The sequence below is a fragment of the Tachyglossus aculeatus genome, chromosome 18 (assembly GCF_015852505.1).
Source record: "Tachyglossus aculeatus isolate mTacAcu1 chromosome 18, mTacAcu1.pri, whole genome shotgun sequence".
Lineage (NCBI taxonomy): Eukaryota > Metazoa > Chordata > Mammalia > Monotremata > Tachyglossidae > Tachyglossus > Tachyglossus aculeatus.
Window position 1 is genome coordinate 26,116,616 of NC_052083.1, and position 14,289 is coordinate 26,130,904.

The 14,289-nt window shown below is 44.1% G+C and overlaps 1 protein-coding gene across 1 annotated transcript in view; it reads left to right on the top strand.

Moving 5' to 3' along the window:
- Positions 1 to 14,289, top strand: part of ATP10A (ATPase phospholipid transporting 10A (putative)) — a 95,342-nt gene that overhangs the window by 34,092 nt on the left and 46,961 nt on the right. Inside the window, exons 5-8 of the mRNA XM_038760118.1 lie at positions 1,319 to 1,425; positions 1,530 to 1,661; positions 5,479 to 5,612; positions 8,221 to 8,473. Coding sequence (XP_038616046.1) covers positions 1,319 to 1,425; positions 1,530 to 1,661; positions 5,479 to 5,612; positions 8,221 to 8,473 — 626 coding nt within the window. The remainder of the gene's footprint in view (positions 1 to 1,318; positions 1,426 to 1,529; positions 1,662 to 5,478; positions 5,613 to 8,220; positions 8,474 to 14,289) is intronic.

Below are 14,289 nucleotides of genomic sequence, written 5' to 3' on the forward strand. Positions count from 1 at the left end.
ACCGTTAACATTAATACATAAATATAATCATTATTATGGTATTCGTTAAGTGTTTACTTTGTGTCAACTACTGTTCTATGTACTGGGATAAGTACCAGTTATTGTTATGGGAACTTCATTGAAATTGGACCAAAAATGTAAAGACAAAGTTCTAAACCTCAGGAAGGGATTAATATGTCCATTAACCATGCACACTTCCTTTCACCACATCTTAAAGTGAGAAAATAAAGCACCGAATGTTCCCTTATATAACTGACTTTTGTGGCCCTCTAAGCGACGTATTGGCCTGCTCCCAAGGAGCCGCTCAATAGATTCTGAGTATGACAAACACTTCACAAGTGCATGATGGAAACTCAAAGCTCAAGTCAATTCCAACATCCGCGCTTCCCACTGAATAGGAAAAGAAGGGATAGGGGTAGAGACATTGTTGATTGAATTTATGGTTGGTCACCAAACCTCATGTGGTAGCCCGTAAAACTTGAGAAACCAACAGAAGAGCAAGTCCAATTAAATTACTTAGTTACAGAGGAATGGGTAGCGTTCATTGGGAGCGAGAGAAGGAAGAGGGATGGCCATGAGGGTAAGGCTTTCTGAAAGAGGATAGTTTTGAGAAGGGTTCTGAAGGAAAGAAGAGCCAAGCTTTGATGAAATAGGCTTAAGACAGCTTTCTGGGCAGACGAGAGAGGGTTTGAGCAATGGCCAAGAGAGAGTTGAAAATAGAGGCCTGGCTTTTTTCTGATATTATCTAGACTAGTTCAATCCTTCAGTGGACTTTGTGGAGACATTTTCTACTCACGACTGGATGAGAGGGTGATTAACCTCACCCTACTGTGGAGAATGATCAGTTTAAATATTACGCACGCGACACCCTGTCACCAACTCTGGGCCTCAGCTTTAGGCAGTGGGGCCTCTAGTTGCTGTCCAACTATAAGGAAGTTGTACACAGAGGGGAAAGGTAGAGTCTTCGTAGCCATGATAGTTTGAGAAGCAGTATAGCCTAGTGGAAAGAGCACAGGCCTGGTGATCAAGAGACCAGGTTTCTAATCCTCCTCTGCCTCTAACCTGCTGAGTGACCTTAGTCAAGTCACTTAACTTCTCCGGGCCTCAGTTTTCTCAGCTGTAAAATGGGGATTCAATACCTGTTCTCGCTCCTACTTAGACTGTGAGCCCCAGGAGGGGCAAGGAGTGTGTCTGTTTTGCTCACATTCTGTCTGCTTACCATTCAGTACAGTGCTTGGTTCATTGTGCTTATGAATATTGTTCTTATGATCACAGTTCCCATTTATTCACAGCCTTGTGTGCTTATATCCCCCAACAGCATGCTCGAAAATGGGAAGAAAGTTGGGCTGAATAAGGAAAATCTTTTGCTGAGAGGGTGTACAGTTAGAAATACAGAAGCGGTGGAGGGAATAGTGATCTATGCAGGTAGGCATTGGCTTCTGCTGTCTCACTGTAGCTTTGATTCAGATCTGGCCTGAATTTTGCCATATCTGTGCATTGGTTTGTTCGTTTGGTCACTCTGCTTACAGGCCATGAGACTAAGACTTTGCTGAACAACCAGGGCCCCCGCTACAAGCGCAGCCGACTCGAAAGGCGGATGAATCGCGACGTCATGTGGTGTATCCTTATCCTTGTTTTCATGTGTGGGTTTTCAGCTATCGGTGAGTCATATAAGACAGGCCCTAAATCCAGATTCCCTTTGAGTCTCCCTGCCTGAGAATGGGCTAGGCCGTTGTTCATTCATCGTATTTACTGAACCCTGACTGTGTGCAAAGCACTGTATTAAGCGCTTGGGAGAGCATAATATAACAATAAACAGACACGGTTCCTGCCCACAGTGAGCTTACAGCCTGTGGGAGGTAGCCATAGAATCCAGTTCAGGACAAGGAAGCAGCCTGCCTGCTCCGTCTATTTCTCTTCCCAACATCCTCGCTTGTTTGCCGAGAGGCAAGCCCAATTCTCCCCTGCTGAGAGGAGGGGAGTGGCATGCTGGGAAGCAGCGTGGCTTAGTGGAAAGAACATGGGCTTGGGAGTCAGAGGACATGGGTTCTAATCCTGGCTCTGCCACTTGTCTGCTGTGTGACCTTGAGCAAGCCACTTAACTTCTCTGGGCCTCAATTACCTCATCTGTAATATGGGGATTAAGGCTGTGAGCCTGACATGGGACAACCTGTTTACCTTGAATCTACCGAAGTGCTTAGAACAGTGCTTGGCACATAGTAAATGCTTAACAAATACCATAAGTATTATTATTATTAAGTCTGGGGGTGAGTCACTTTTTTTCCAAGGGATTTTTCTGTGGTATTTATTAAATGCTTACTCTGTATCAAGCACTGCTCTAAGCGCTGGGTTAGATACAAGTTAATCAGGTCAGACCCAGTCCCTGTGCCATAAGGGGCTCACAGTCTAGGCAAGGGGGAGAACAGGTATAACAGGTTTTGACTCCCCATTTTACCTTTGAGGAAACAGAGGCACAGAGACATCAACTGATTTGCACAACGTCACACAGCAGACACCTGGCAGAGCCAGGATTAGAAATCAGCTCCTCTGCCTTCCAGGCCCAGGCTTTTTTCCACAAAACCATGCTGCTTCCCAGGAATGAACCTCAGCTTTAGCAAATTTTCCAGGAAAGTTGAACTGCCCTACCCTATGTCATTCACCCCTCCCATTCCTGATCCTCTCTCTGCCCTTCCATCTCATCCCCCATCTCCCCTAAACCCGCTCTATCCCCCTTTTATATGTTATTTGCAAGTACTATGTGCCAAACAATGTACTAAGCACTGGGGTAGATACAAGTTAATCAGGTTGGACACAGTCTCTGTCACTCATGGGGCTCACAGTCTTAATCCCCACTTTATAGATGAGGTAACCAAGGCCCATAGAAGTTAGGTGACTTGCCCAAGGTCACACAGCAGATAAGTGGCGGAGCCAGGATTATAACATAGGTCCTACTGACTCCTAGACCTGGGCTCTATCCACTAAGCCATGGGAGTTCTAGGGGTTTGGGGAGACAGGGGATGAACTTGGGGTTTGGGTTAACCTGTCCACAGGCAGTGAGAGGACTGAGTAGGAAGAATGGGGCAGGTCCTCTTCCCTGGCAAAGTTGCTCTGTGCCCAAGCACAGATTGGGGTGGGTAAGGGGAGCCAGCATGAGCTTCTGGGTGATTCCATCACTGCAACAGCATCATTAGTGTTTTGTGAGCACCTACTCTGTGCAGAGCACTGTACTAGATACTTGGGAATACCCCAGTAAATTAGAAAACACAGTCCCTGCCCACAGGGAGCTTAGAATGACTGTACCATTTTTCTTCTTGAAAGCAACTTGAAAGAATCAGGGTGGTATAAAGGAAACCGTTGTGGGCAGGGGATGTCACTGCTTATTTTTGTATTGTACATTCCCAAGTGCTTAGTACAGTGTTCTGCACACAATAAGTGCTTAATAAATATGAATGAATGAATGAATGAATGAAAGAATGAAAGAATATGGACCTGGAAGTCAAGAGATCTGGGTTCTAATCCCAGCTCTTAGATTGTGATCCCCTTTCATACATTCATTCAATCGTATTTATTGAGTGCTTACTGTGGGCAGAGCACTGTACTAAGTGCTTGGAAAGTACAATTCAGCCCAATGAAGACAGACAATCCCTGCCCATACTGGGCTTACAGCCCCTTGACCAGGAACCATATCTAATTCACATTTGTGTATTATTTTCCATGGCTCCATACAGTGCCCTGCATTGTAGATGCTTAGTAATTACTATTCCTACTACTCTGCCACATGCCTGCTGGGTGACCTTGGGCAAGTCCCTTCACTTCTCTCTGCTGTTTTTTCATCTGCAAAATGAGGATAAGATCTCTGGTCTCTCTTCCTTTTCAACTGCGAGACACATGTGGAACTTAGTACAGTGCTAAGTGCTTAGTACAGTGCTCTGCACACAGTAAGCACCCCACAAATACAATTGAATGAATGAATGACAAGGACTGTGTTGGATCTGATTGTATTTTATTGGCTCTACTCCAGTGCTTGGCCAAAAATAAGTGCATAACAAATACCGCATTATTTTTATTATTCCTGACTGAGGGAGAGTGGGTCTAGGGGTGACTAGTGACCATGCAGTAATCAGGGGCATCTCTCCCCATCCCCTCAAGTACCCCCCCTACACACACACATTTCCTCTCTTGCCCACCCCGGGATACTGGAAAAGAGCTAAAATGACCACGGCCTCTCAGCTCCAAACTGAACTTTCCACCTCAGCTCCAGATCCAACTTCCCCCTCTCCCCTGGAGAGTATTCCAGGGACAGGCGGGGTGGATTTCCACAAGTGACTCCCGTGGCTAGCATTAGCCTACATGGCCCAGGACCAAAATTATACCCAGAATCCCCAGGTCCATGCATGCCAAAGCTGGTTCTCGATCTGTCAAGACGGCCAGGTTCTCAGCAGGGACAAATCACAGACAATGGCTTTTTTGAGCAATTAAGAAAGATGAATAGGAGCGCCAGAATCCCTCAAGGAGCAGGGTCCTTGTCCAATTCCACTTGGATACTCTTTCCCAGCTCTTAGTACAATGCTTTCCCCATAGTTAGCACTTAATAAATACCATTACCATGGCTACTACTACCACTGAGATTTATTACAAGCCGATTTGGTTTATTACAACCTGGCATTTCCAAATATAAATCCACCCCAGCAACATGGCCTAGTGGAAAATGCACAAGACTGGTAGCCAAAGGACCTGTGTTCTAATCCTGGCTCCACCCCTCACCTATTGTGTGACCATGGGCATGGTACTTCATTCTCTGGGCCTCAATTTCCTTATCTGTAAAATGGGGATACATTACCTGTTCTCCCTCTTACTTAGACTGTGAGCCCCATGTAAGACAGGGACTGTTTCCAGCCTGATAAACGTGTATCTATCCCAGCGCTTCTAACAGAGCTCGGCATGTAGTAAGAACATAATAAATGTCAGTATTATTATTACTGCTATTATTATTTTCATCTCAGGGTCCGCCCTTACCCTCTCCCACCCTGCAGCTCTCTCTCTCTCTCTGAAAGTCTTCTCAGTCTGAGAGTGTGATCTAGCTCTTGTCTCCCAGTTCCACTCTGAATGGATTGTCCAAGCTAAATTATTCTAATCTGGGAGCCTCGTTTGCCCCTTCCACATTTTCTGGGGCTTGTCCACAGTGCACTGTGGGTTTTCTTGCCAACACTCAGAGTTGCTTCCGTGCTATGGTATCATTTTCCTTCTTCTTCTGGTTCATGCCCTATCATCTTTTCAAGGATTTTCTCAGCCTCCCCCTCGGCTTCTTCCTTACAATGTAACAAGCTCATATCAAAGGCTAATGTGACTGCATTATAGTATATGATTTTCATTCGTGTGATTACGAACCTTGACTTTAGCCTAGTTTTAAGGCAATCTGACATTAGCGTTTCTTTGTTTAGCTGGAATGACAAGCATCCTTTTCCAATTGTCCCATAGGTCACGGACTCTGGGTATGGCGATACGGAGAGCAACAGAGACCGCTGTTTGACGTCCCCACTCCCGACGGACAAGTTCTGCCCCCAGGGCGAGCAGCAATTTACCTCTTTTTGACAATGATGATTCTTCTTCAGGTAGACCATTTCTTGTAGCATCTGAAGGGCTTAGGGACTCTTGGAGGAAATATGCCTTCAGTGAGGCTTTGAAGGTGGGGAAAGTTATCAACCATCAGATATGAAGAGGGAGGATGTTCCAGGCCAGAGGCCGGATGTGGGTGAGAGGTCGGCAGTGAGAGAGATGAGATGGAGGTACAATGAGTAGGTTGTCATTAGAGGAGCAAAGCGTGCGGGCTGAGTTATAGTAGGAGAGCAGTGGAGTAAGGTAGGACCACGTGGTTTTCTTTCTTTCTTTCTTTCTTTATTTATTTAATTTATTTGTACATATCTATTCTATTTATTTTATTTTGTTAGTATCTTTGGTTTTGTTCTCTGTCTCCCCCTTTTAGACTGTGAGCCCACTGTTGGGTAGGGACTGTCTCTATATGTTGCCAATTTGTACTTCCCAAGCGCTTAGTACAGTGCTCTGCACATAGTAAGCGCTCAATAAATACGATTGATGATGATGATGATTCCCACCACCGCTCATGCCACTATCAGTATGGCAAAGTGCCTCAAGAAGGCAGGCAAAGAGGCAGAAGGCCCCACGCAAAGAAGTGGAGAAGAGATCCAAGCAGGGAGAAGAGCTTCTACCTGACCTGATCCAGGGGCTCCTGGAGAGTGGGAGCTTGTAGACACTCTAGACTTTAAGTTCCTTGTGGGCTGGAAATGTGTATACCAGCTCATTTTTACTGTATTCTTCCGAGCGTTTAGTCCAGTGCTCTGCACACAGGAAGCGCTCAATAAATATCATTGATCGAATGAATGATTTTCCAGAGCTGCAGAAAGTTCCATGTTACAAGTCCCAAAATCCTGTACCTCGGCTTTTTTGGTAGCTTGGACAATAATTTCTCCAATTTTTGGCTAGAGGAATTGGAGGTGTTCCTCAATAACATCAAATGTACAAAGTGAATTCATCTTACCATGGAATTTTGAGTCCAGAATCAGTGCCCTCTTGGCCACAAACTAGATAGCCCTGATCTGGAGAGTTCAGTAGAAGTAGTAAGACATTAATATTTATTGAGCAACAGATCCATATCTAATTACCACCTATATATTCTTTCCTGGCACTTATAACAGTGCTCTGCACACAGTAAGTGCTTCATAAATTTTATCACTACTACAGGGCGCAATGCGCTAAACGTTTGGGAAATATAAAACAAAGAAGTGACATCTTCCCTGCCCATAAAGAGCTTACATTCTAACAGGGGAGGCAGATATGAGCATATTTAGAGATTAGTATCCTAATAGTTAAGTTGAAAAGAGTGGGGCCGTGGGGTTCCCTTTTTGAAATTCTCACCCTCCTTTAGTGACACTGCTCTCCCAGCTCCTAACAAACCCCTCCATCTTCCAGGGGAAAAGAAGGAGAGAAGAGAGGGCACGAATGGAGAAAGAGGAGAGGGTGGGCAAGGAGATGTCTCCATAGAGAAGAGGAAAAGCAAGGATGGTTAGGAGAAAGAGAAAGGGGAGGAAAAGGAGGTTGTGTAGAAAGTAGAGGAGGAGATGCAGAAGGAGGAAATGGATAAGGAGGATGTGGAGGAGTAGGAGGAAGAGGAGCAGAAGAAGGAGGGGATGGAGGAGGAGGAAAAGAAGGAGGGGAAGGGGGCAGGGGAGGAGGAGAGTGAGAATGAGGAGGTGTATCTGGCAATTTTTGACTCTGGTTCATCCACCTCCTCCAGCTCCCCTTAGGGGAAATTTTTCAACCCTGAAGCCACACTCAGCTGGTTCCATGACTTTTCAAACACAGTGCTAGGGAGAGCCCAGACTTCCCACAGGTCTCTGGGATTTGTAGTTTCAGGTAGGCAAGATAGGTTTTCTAGAACTACAATTGCCAGAAACACTGGCTTGGTCACAGAATCTGGGCCATCTCTGGACATTTTGGTGATTTCTGGTAGAACACCCAGAACCCGAACTGAACCTGAGAAGACCTTGTCACACTAACCATTGCCTGTCTTTACTTGGTGTCTTCTCATGTCTTTACTCAAGTCCTTTTTCTAGAAAACCCTCTTCCTCTGTATTGCCCTGCAGTAATTGTCAAATCGGTCCTTCACCCATTTAAACTGGTACTGAAGACCAGTAACTGAAAAAAATGTCCTTATTTTGACAAAATGCTACTTTAATAATTCTTTTTCAGTCTTTCTGAAGCCAAAATGGTGATTGAGCTGTTACTATGAATCCAAGGAAATGCAGGGGAGGTGGTGGGTCTTCTTGATGCAAAATTCCCTTTGCTTTCCCAGGATCCTGACTCTTCCTTGTGTTTTTTTTCCTTCTCTTATCTCCTTTCTCAGCTTTTTTCAAGTCCAACTAATTAGTCCGAAAATGCTTGCTTCTCTCCAAAGCCATGATAATCACACTTCCAGACAAACTAATGGATTTCTGCTCTGTGGCATCACCATAAGCTCTTCGTGTTTATTGCAGTAAAAGTTTGCCATGTTCTAAACATGTTTCAATACTGACTCTAAACCAACTTGTTTAAGCTCTTCAAGGTACAGTACGGCATGGGTTTATTCATGTAGATCCAATCAATTGAAATTCATAGTGTTTGAAATTCTTTCTCTCTCATCCGTCTGCCTCTTGTGCTTTCTAGGTTCTGATTCCAATTTCTTTATACGTTTCCATTGAAATTGTTAAAATATGTCAAGTGTTCTTCATTCATCAAGATAAAGAGCTCTATGATGAAGAAACGGACTCTCAGCTGCAGTGCCGAACTCTGAACATCACTGAAGACTTGGGGCAGATACAGTACATTTTTTCCGATAAAACCGGAACTCTAACGGAGAATAAAATGGCTTTTCGAAGATGCACCATCTCCGGCATTGAGTATTCCCATGATGCCAGTGGTGAGTCAGATATCTCACGTGTGAAACAACATTTTATCTTAAAACAGGGGCAAAGAGGGGCAACGCTCTTGCACCTGGAGAGTTTCCAGGACTCTACCAGTCTCAGCTACGGGAGGGAGAGTCAAGGAGAGGCCTACCCATTCCATTCCTAACTTGGGCAGTGGCTAGCAAGTGGAAGGCAATCTGCTACAAGATAAAAGTCACCTCTGCAGGGCAGCAGCATCATGGGAGAGAGTTAAGGGTGGAGATTCAAGTTTACCATGTGGAAAAAGGCACTGGTAAACCCCTTCTGTATTTTTACCAAGAAAACTCTAAGGATATACTACCAGAATGATGGCAGATGGAGGTGGCACATTCTGGGAGAGATGTGTCCATGGAGTCGCTATGGGTCAGAAACTACTTGACAGCATAAGATAAGGCAAGGTATAAAACCAGAATAAAGACAATTACTCTAGAGAAGCAGCATTGCTCAGTGGAAAGAGCATGGGCTTCGGAGTCAGAGGTCATGGGTTCAAATTCCGGCTCCACCAATTGTCAGCTGTGTGACTTTGGGCAAGTCACTTAACTTCTCTGTGCCTCAGTTAACTCATCTGTAAAAATGGGGATTAAGACTGTGAGCCCTCCGTGGGACCTGATCACCTTGTAACTTCCCCAGTGCTTAGAACAGTGCTTTGCACATAGTAAGCACTTAATAAATGCCATCATTATTATTTATTACTATTACTCAACACTAGTCAAAAGTCACAATCCTCATTGGCTTCATTCAGCATCCAGTTTTGACCTCTCTATATCAGAAGCAGCATGGTGCAGTGTACAGTGCATGGGCCAGGGAGTGAGAAGGTCATGGAATCTGATTCCAGCTCCACCACTTGTCTGCTGTGTGACTTTGGGCAAGTCACTTTACTTTTCTGGGCCTCAGTTACCTCATCTGTATAATGGAGATTGAGATTGTGAGCTCCACTTGGGACAGGGACTATGTCCAACTCTTTTTGCTTGTATCCACTCCAGCACTTTGTGCAGTGCCTGGCTCACAATAAGTGCTTAACAAATATCATCATTATTATTATTATTATCAATCAATTGTATTCATTGAGCACTGTGTGCAGAGCACTGCACTAAATTTAGGAGAGTACAGTATGACAGAGTTTGTAGACATGTTCCCTGTCCATAAGGAACTTACAGTCTAGAAAGGGAGGCAGACAGTAAAACAAATTTCTTTTGATGAAGCTCCTGGTTTGGGGATAAGGATCATATAAAGTGGAGTTAGTCGATCTGGCCTAGTTGAGGAGGACTGACAGTGGACATGATTTTGGTTGTGTTAAACTTATCCTGCTTCTTCACTTCTCCAGGGTACTCATTGGCCCACAGTTTTGTGTCTGATTCGGGAACCTCTCTGAGAACACCTAAGAGCTTTCCCTGGCTAATCCCGGCTCCCCCACTTGCCTGCTCTATGACCTGGGGCAAGTCACTTCACTTCTCTGTCCCTCAGTTATGTCATCTGAAAAATGGAGATTAAGACCGTGAGCCTCATGTGGGACAGGGACTGTGTCTGATATGATGATCTTGTATCTACCCCAGTGCTTAGTACAGTACCTGTACATGGTAAATAACTAAATAATGTAAGGTGATTTGGTAATAAAAGCACCACCTAGAAACACAGAAATTTACCGTGTTAGTGCAATCACTCATCCTATCCTGACTGGATTACTGCATCAGCATCCTTTCTGACCTTCCAACCTCCTGTCTCTCCCCACTTCAATCAACACTTCACTCTGCTTCCCGGATTATCTTTCTACAGATCTCTGGACCTCAGTTCCCTCATCTGTGAAATGGGGATTGAGACTGTGAGCCTCACAGGGCACAGGGACTGAGTCCAATCCGGATTTGCTTGTATCCACCCCAGTGCTTAGTACAGGACCTGGCAAATAGTAAGCACTTAACAAATACCTTAATTATTATTATTAGTGATTGGAACATAGTAGGAGCTTAAAAATACCCAAATTTTGATTCTTTGTTGCTACAGGTCTCCCTCAGTTCTGACTATGATCTGTCTGGCCAAACCTTCTTGGTCTCCTTTTCCAGCTCTCTCTCTTCCAAGCACTCCCTAACTGTGAATATCCCTCAAGACTCTGTTTGTGGTTCACTATACAATCACTCACTCACTATTTTTTCTTTTTTTGAAGGAATTTATTAAGTGCCTACTATGTGCCAGACACTATACTAAGCACTGGGGCAGATACAAGTTAATCAGACTGTATACAATCTCTACCCAACATGGACTCACAGTCTTAATCTCCATTTTACAGATGAGGTAACTGAGGTACAGAGAAGTGAAGTAACTTACTCCAGATCACACTGCAGATAAATGTTGGGAGCTGGGATTAGACCCCACATTTTGGAAAGTCTTGCCTCCCTCTTCCCTGACTCTGCCCCCTGCTCTGAAAGTCAAGCAACCAGTTATTTAAACTATGACCTGTTCCATCAGTAGCCACTAAGGCCAATTACTCTCCACAGGTCTGCAAAGGCCACTTGCCTTAGACATCCTCAAGGGCCTGGATCAATGAATCAGTGGTATTTGTTGAGCACTTACTGTGTGCAGAAAACTGTACTAAGCTCTGGGAAGGGTACAATACAATAAAGTTGGTAGACACATTCCCTATCCACAAGGAGCTTAGCATCTAGAGGGGCTGACATAACAATCATCCCAAGATATACTCTGGACAACCCTAACTTTCCTTGCCAACATTTTTTGCTAAGGCGTAGTACAATGCTCTGCAGTCAGTGCTCAATAAATACCATTCCTCTCCATCCAAACTGCCACCGCGTTAATCCAAGCACTTATCCTACCTTAAGTGTCTTAAATATACCCTAAACCTGTGAAGCATGCATTCCTTATCTTTCCTTGCGATGTAAATTTTCTCTGAATGTATCCCTAAATTTATCAAGCATGAATTCCTCAATGTTGGCAAGCATAAATGTTCCCTGAACTTACGTACAATTGTATTAAGCACAAATTCCTTAAATTTAAAAACATGGATTGTTTTTGAAGTCTTAAATGTAGGCCAACAGGAAACATCAAGTGGAGTGAACAGACGTAGCTTTTAACCCTCCTTGTTTACACAAGAGGGAACTTGCTACTGATCCCTGTAATTCCCCAGACTAAGGTTGCAATTTCAGAAATCAAGAGTTTGCTATGATTTGGTTATAGTTTCTGCTCTACTTTAACGGCATGTCTGCTCATTCTTATGTAATAATAGGAATAAGAATAATTCAGGATGCTGCTATACACACTGTAGGTGTTTCCGCTCCTCTGCTGCTAACCTCCTCACTGCGCCTCATTCTCCCCTGTCCCGCCGTCGACCCCCAGCCCACCTCCTTCCCCTGGCCTGGAATGCCCTCCCTCCACACATCCACCATCTCTTCCACCCTTCAGATCCCTACTGAGAGCTCACCTCCTCCAGGAGGCCTTTCCAGACTGAGCCCCCTTTTTCCTCCCCTCCTCCCCTCCCCATCACCCCCACCTCTGCCCTACTCCCTTCCCCTCCCCACAGCACTTGTAAATCGTTCTACATATTTATTACTTTATTTTACTTGTACATATTTACTACTCTATTTTATTAATGATGCACATATAGCTATAATTCTATTTATTCTGATGGTTTTGAGACCTGTCTACATGTTTTGTTTTGTTGTCTGTCTCCCCCTTCTAGACTGTGAGCCCGTTGTTGGGTAGGGACCATCTCTATATGTTGCCGACTTGTACTTCCCAAGCACTTAGTACAGTGCTCTGCTCACAGGAAGTGCTCAATAAATATGATTGATTGAATGAATGAATTAAATACTATTGATTGATTATCAATCAAACAGTTGTATTTATGGAGTGCTCACTGTGTGCGAGAGCACTGTACGAAGTGCTCAGGAGAGGACAACATAGTAGAATTGGTAGACACATTCCCTGCCCACAAGTTTACAATCTAGAGGGGGAGACAATATTAATATAAATGAATAAATTATGGATGCATGTATAAGTGCTGAGGGAGGGAAGAACACCGAGTGTAAATCTGAGTTCAATGGAAATTGATTTTATGTGGAGATGGGATCAAAATTTTAACCAACCATGGAATTACATTTTGGGGTTTTATTCACCACCACCTTTCAATCAATCAGTTGTATTTAGCAAATGCTTATTGTGGGCAGACCCTCTTACTAAGCACTTGGAAGAGTACAATATCACTTACCCTTTCCTTTGGATGAATTCCTGTCTTGTTTCTGGTGCCCCTCAACTCCCAAAGCAAAGGTTGGAGAAGAAGCCAACACTTCATCTTGCGAGAAGGAAGATGGAGTGGTGTTAAAAATCACTATCAATCCACTGAATTAATAATAATAATGATGGTATTTCTTAAGCACTTACTATGTGCAAAACACTGCACTAAGCACTGTGGGGGTTACAAGGTGATCAGGTTGTCCCACGTGGGGCTCACAGTCTTCATCTCCATTTTACAGATGAGGTAACTGAGGCACAGAGAAGTTAAGTGGCTTGCCCAAGGTCACACAGCTGACAAGTGGCTGAGTTGGGATTTGAACCCATGACCGCTGACTCCCAAGCCCATGCTTTTTCCACGGAGTCATGCTGCTTCTCTAGTGGTTTAGGATTTGTATAAGAAGAGTCCCTATACATGAGGACATATATGGCTGAATATGTGCCTGTGTGTGAATATGTGTGCTCATGTTGGTATGTCTGCATGTGTGTTTGCGTGGGCCTATTATACTTTTGAAACTGCTTTTAAAGCTATACGTGCTCTCTGTGATCACATCTTTGTGGATTTGCTGCTTGGAATGAATTGCGATGCTTCGTTGCTGTCAGGCTCCGTCTGTCCATCTCCTAAAGGTTATACTGACTTTCTTGATTCATTTTCCTAATTCATTTTCATTCCACGCATCATAGGATAGCATATGCCTAGGAAGCAGAAAAGAGTCATTCATTCATTCGATTGTATTTATTGAGCAGTTACTGTGTGCAGAGCACGATGAAATATTTGGATGGCGTATAGGGTTTCCCCAGTGTAGACTGGCTTTCCTCAAACTACAGAGCCATGCTAACAATCGATCAAACAGAGGTACATACTGAGTGCCTACTGTGAGCTGAACATTGTGCTAAGTGTCTGAGAGAATATCATACTGCTGGAGGACATAATTCCTTTCTTCAGGGTCAGATCAGGGGAGGTATCATTCATAATGCTCCCCCCTGAGCCCGTTGTTGGGTAGCAATTGTCTCTATTTGTTGCTGAATTGTACCTTCCAAGTGCTTAGTACAGTGCTCTGCACACAGTAAGCGCTCAGTAAATACGATTGAATGAATTGAATGAATAATGTATAATGCGTAATGTATAGTTCATATGCGAAGCAGCATTGCTTAGTGGAAAGAGCGCAGCCTTCCAAGGTAGGAGGACCTGAATTTTAATCTTGGCTCTGAAACTTGTCTACTGCATGATCTTGGTCAAGTCACTTAACTTCTCTGTGCCTCATTTACCTCATTTGTAAAACGGGAATTAAGACTAAGAGGCCCATGTGTCCAGTTTGATTAGTTTGTATCTACCCCAGTGCCTAATACAGTATGCCTGGAACATAATAGGTGCTTAACAAATACCATCAAAACAAACAAACAAATAAATTAAGCAGTGTCACAGCCACAGCTTAACTGCTTTTTGTGCCTTCCACCATATTAGCGACCCCCTCAAACGTTGGAGCTGAAGTCAGGCCTTCCCATTTTGCCCTGCTCTTCGTGCTTGGTGGGGCCTAACTCGAATGGGAGAAGA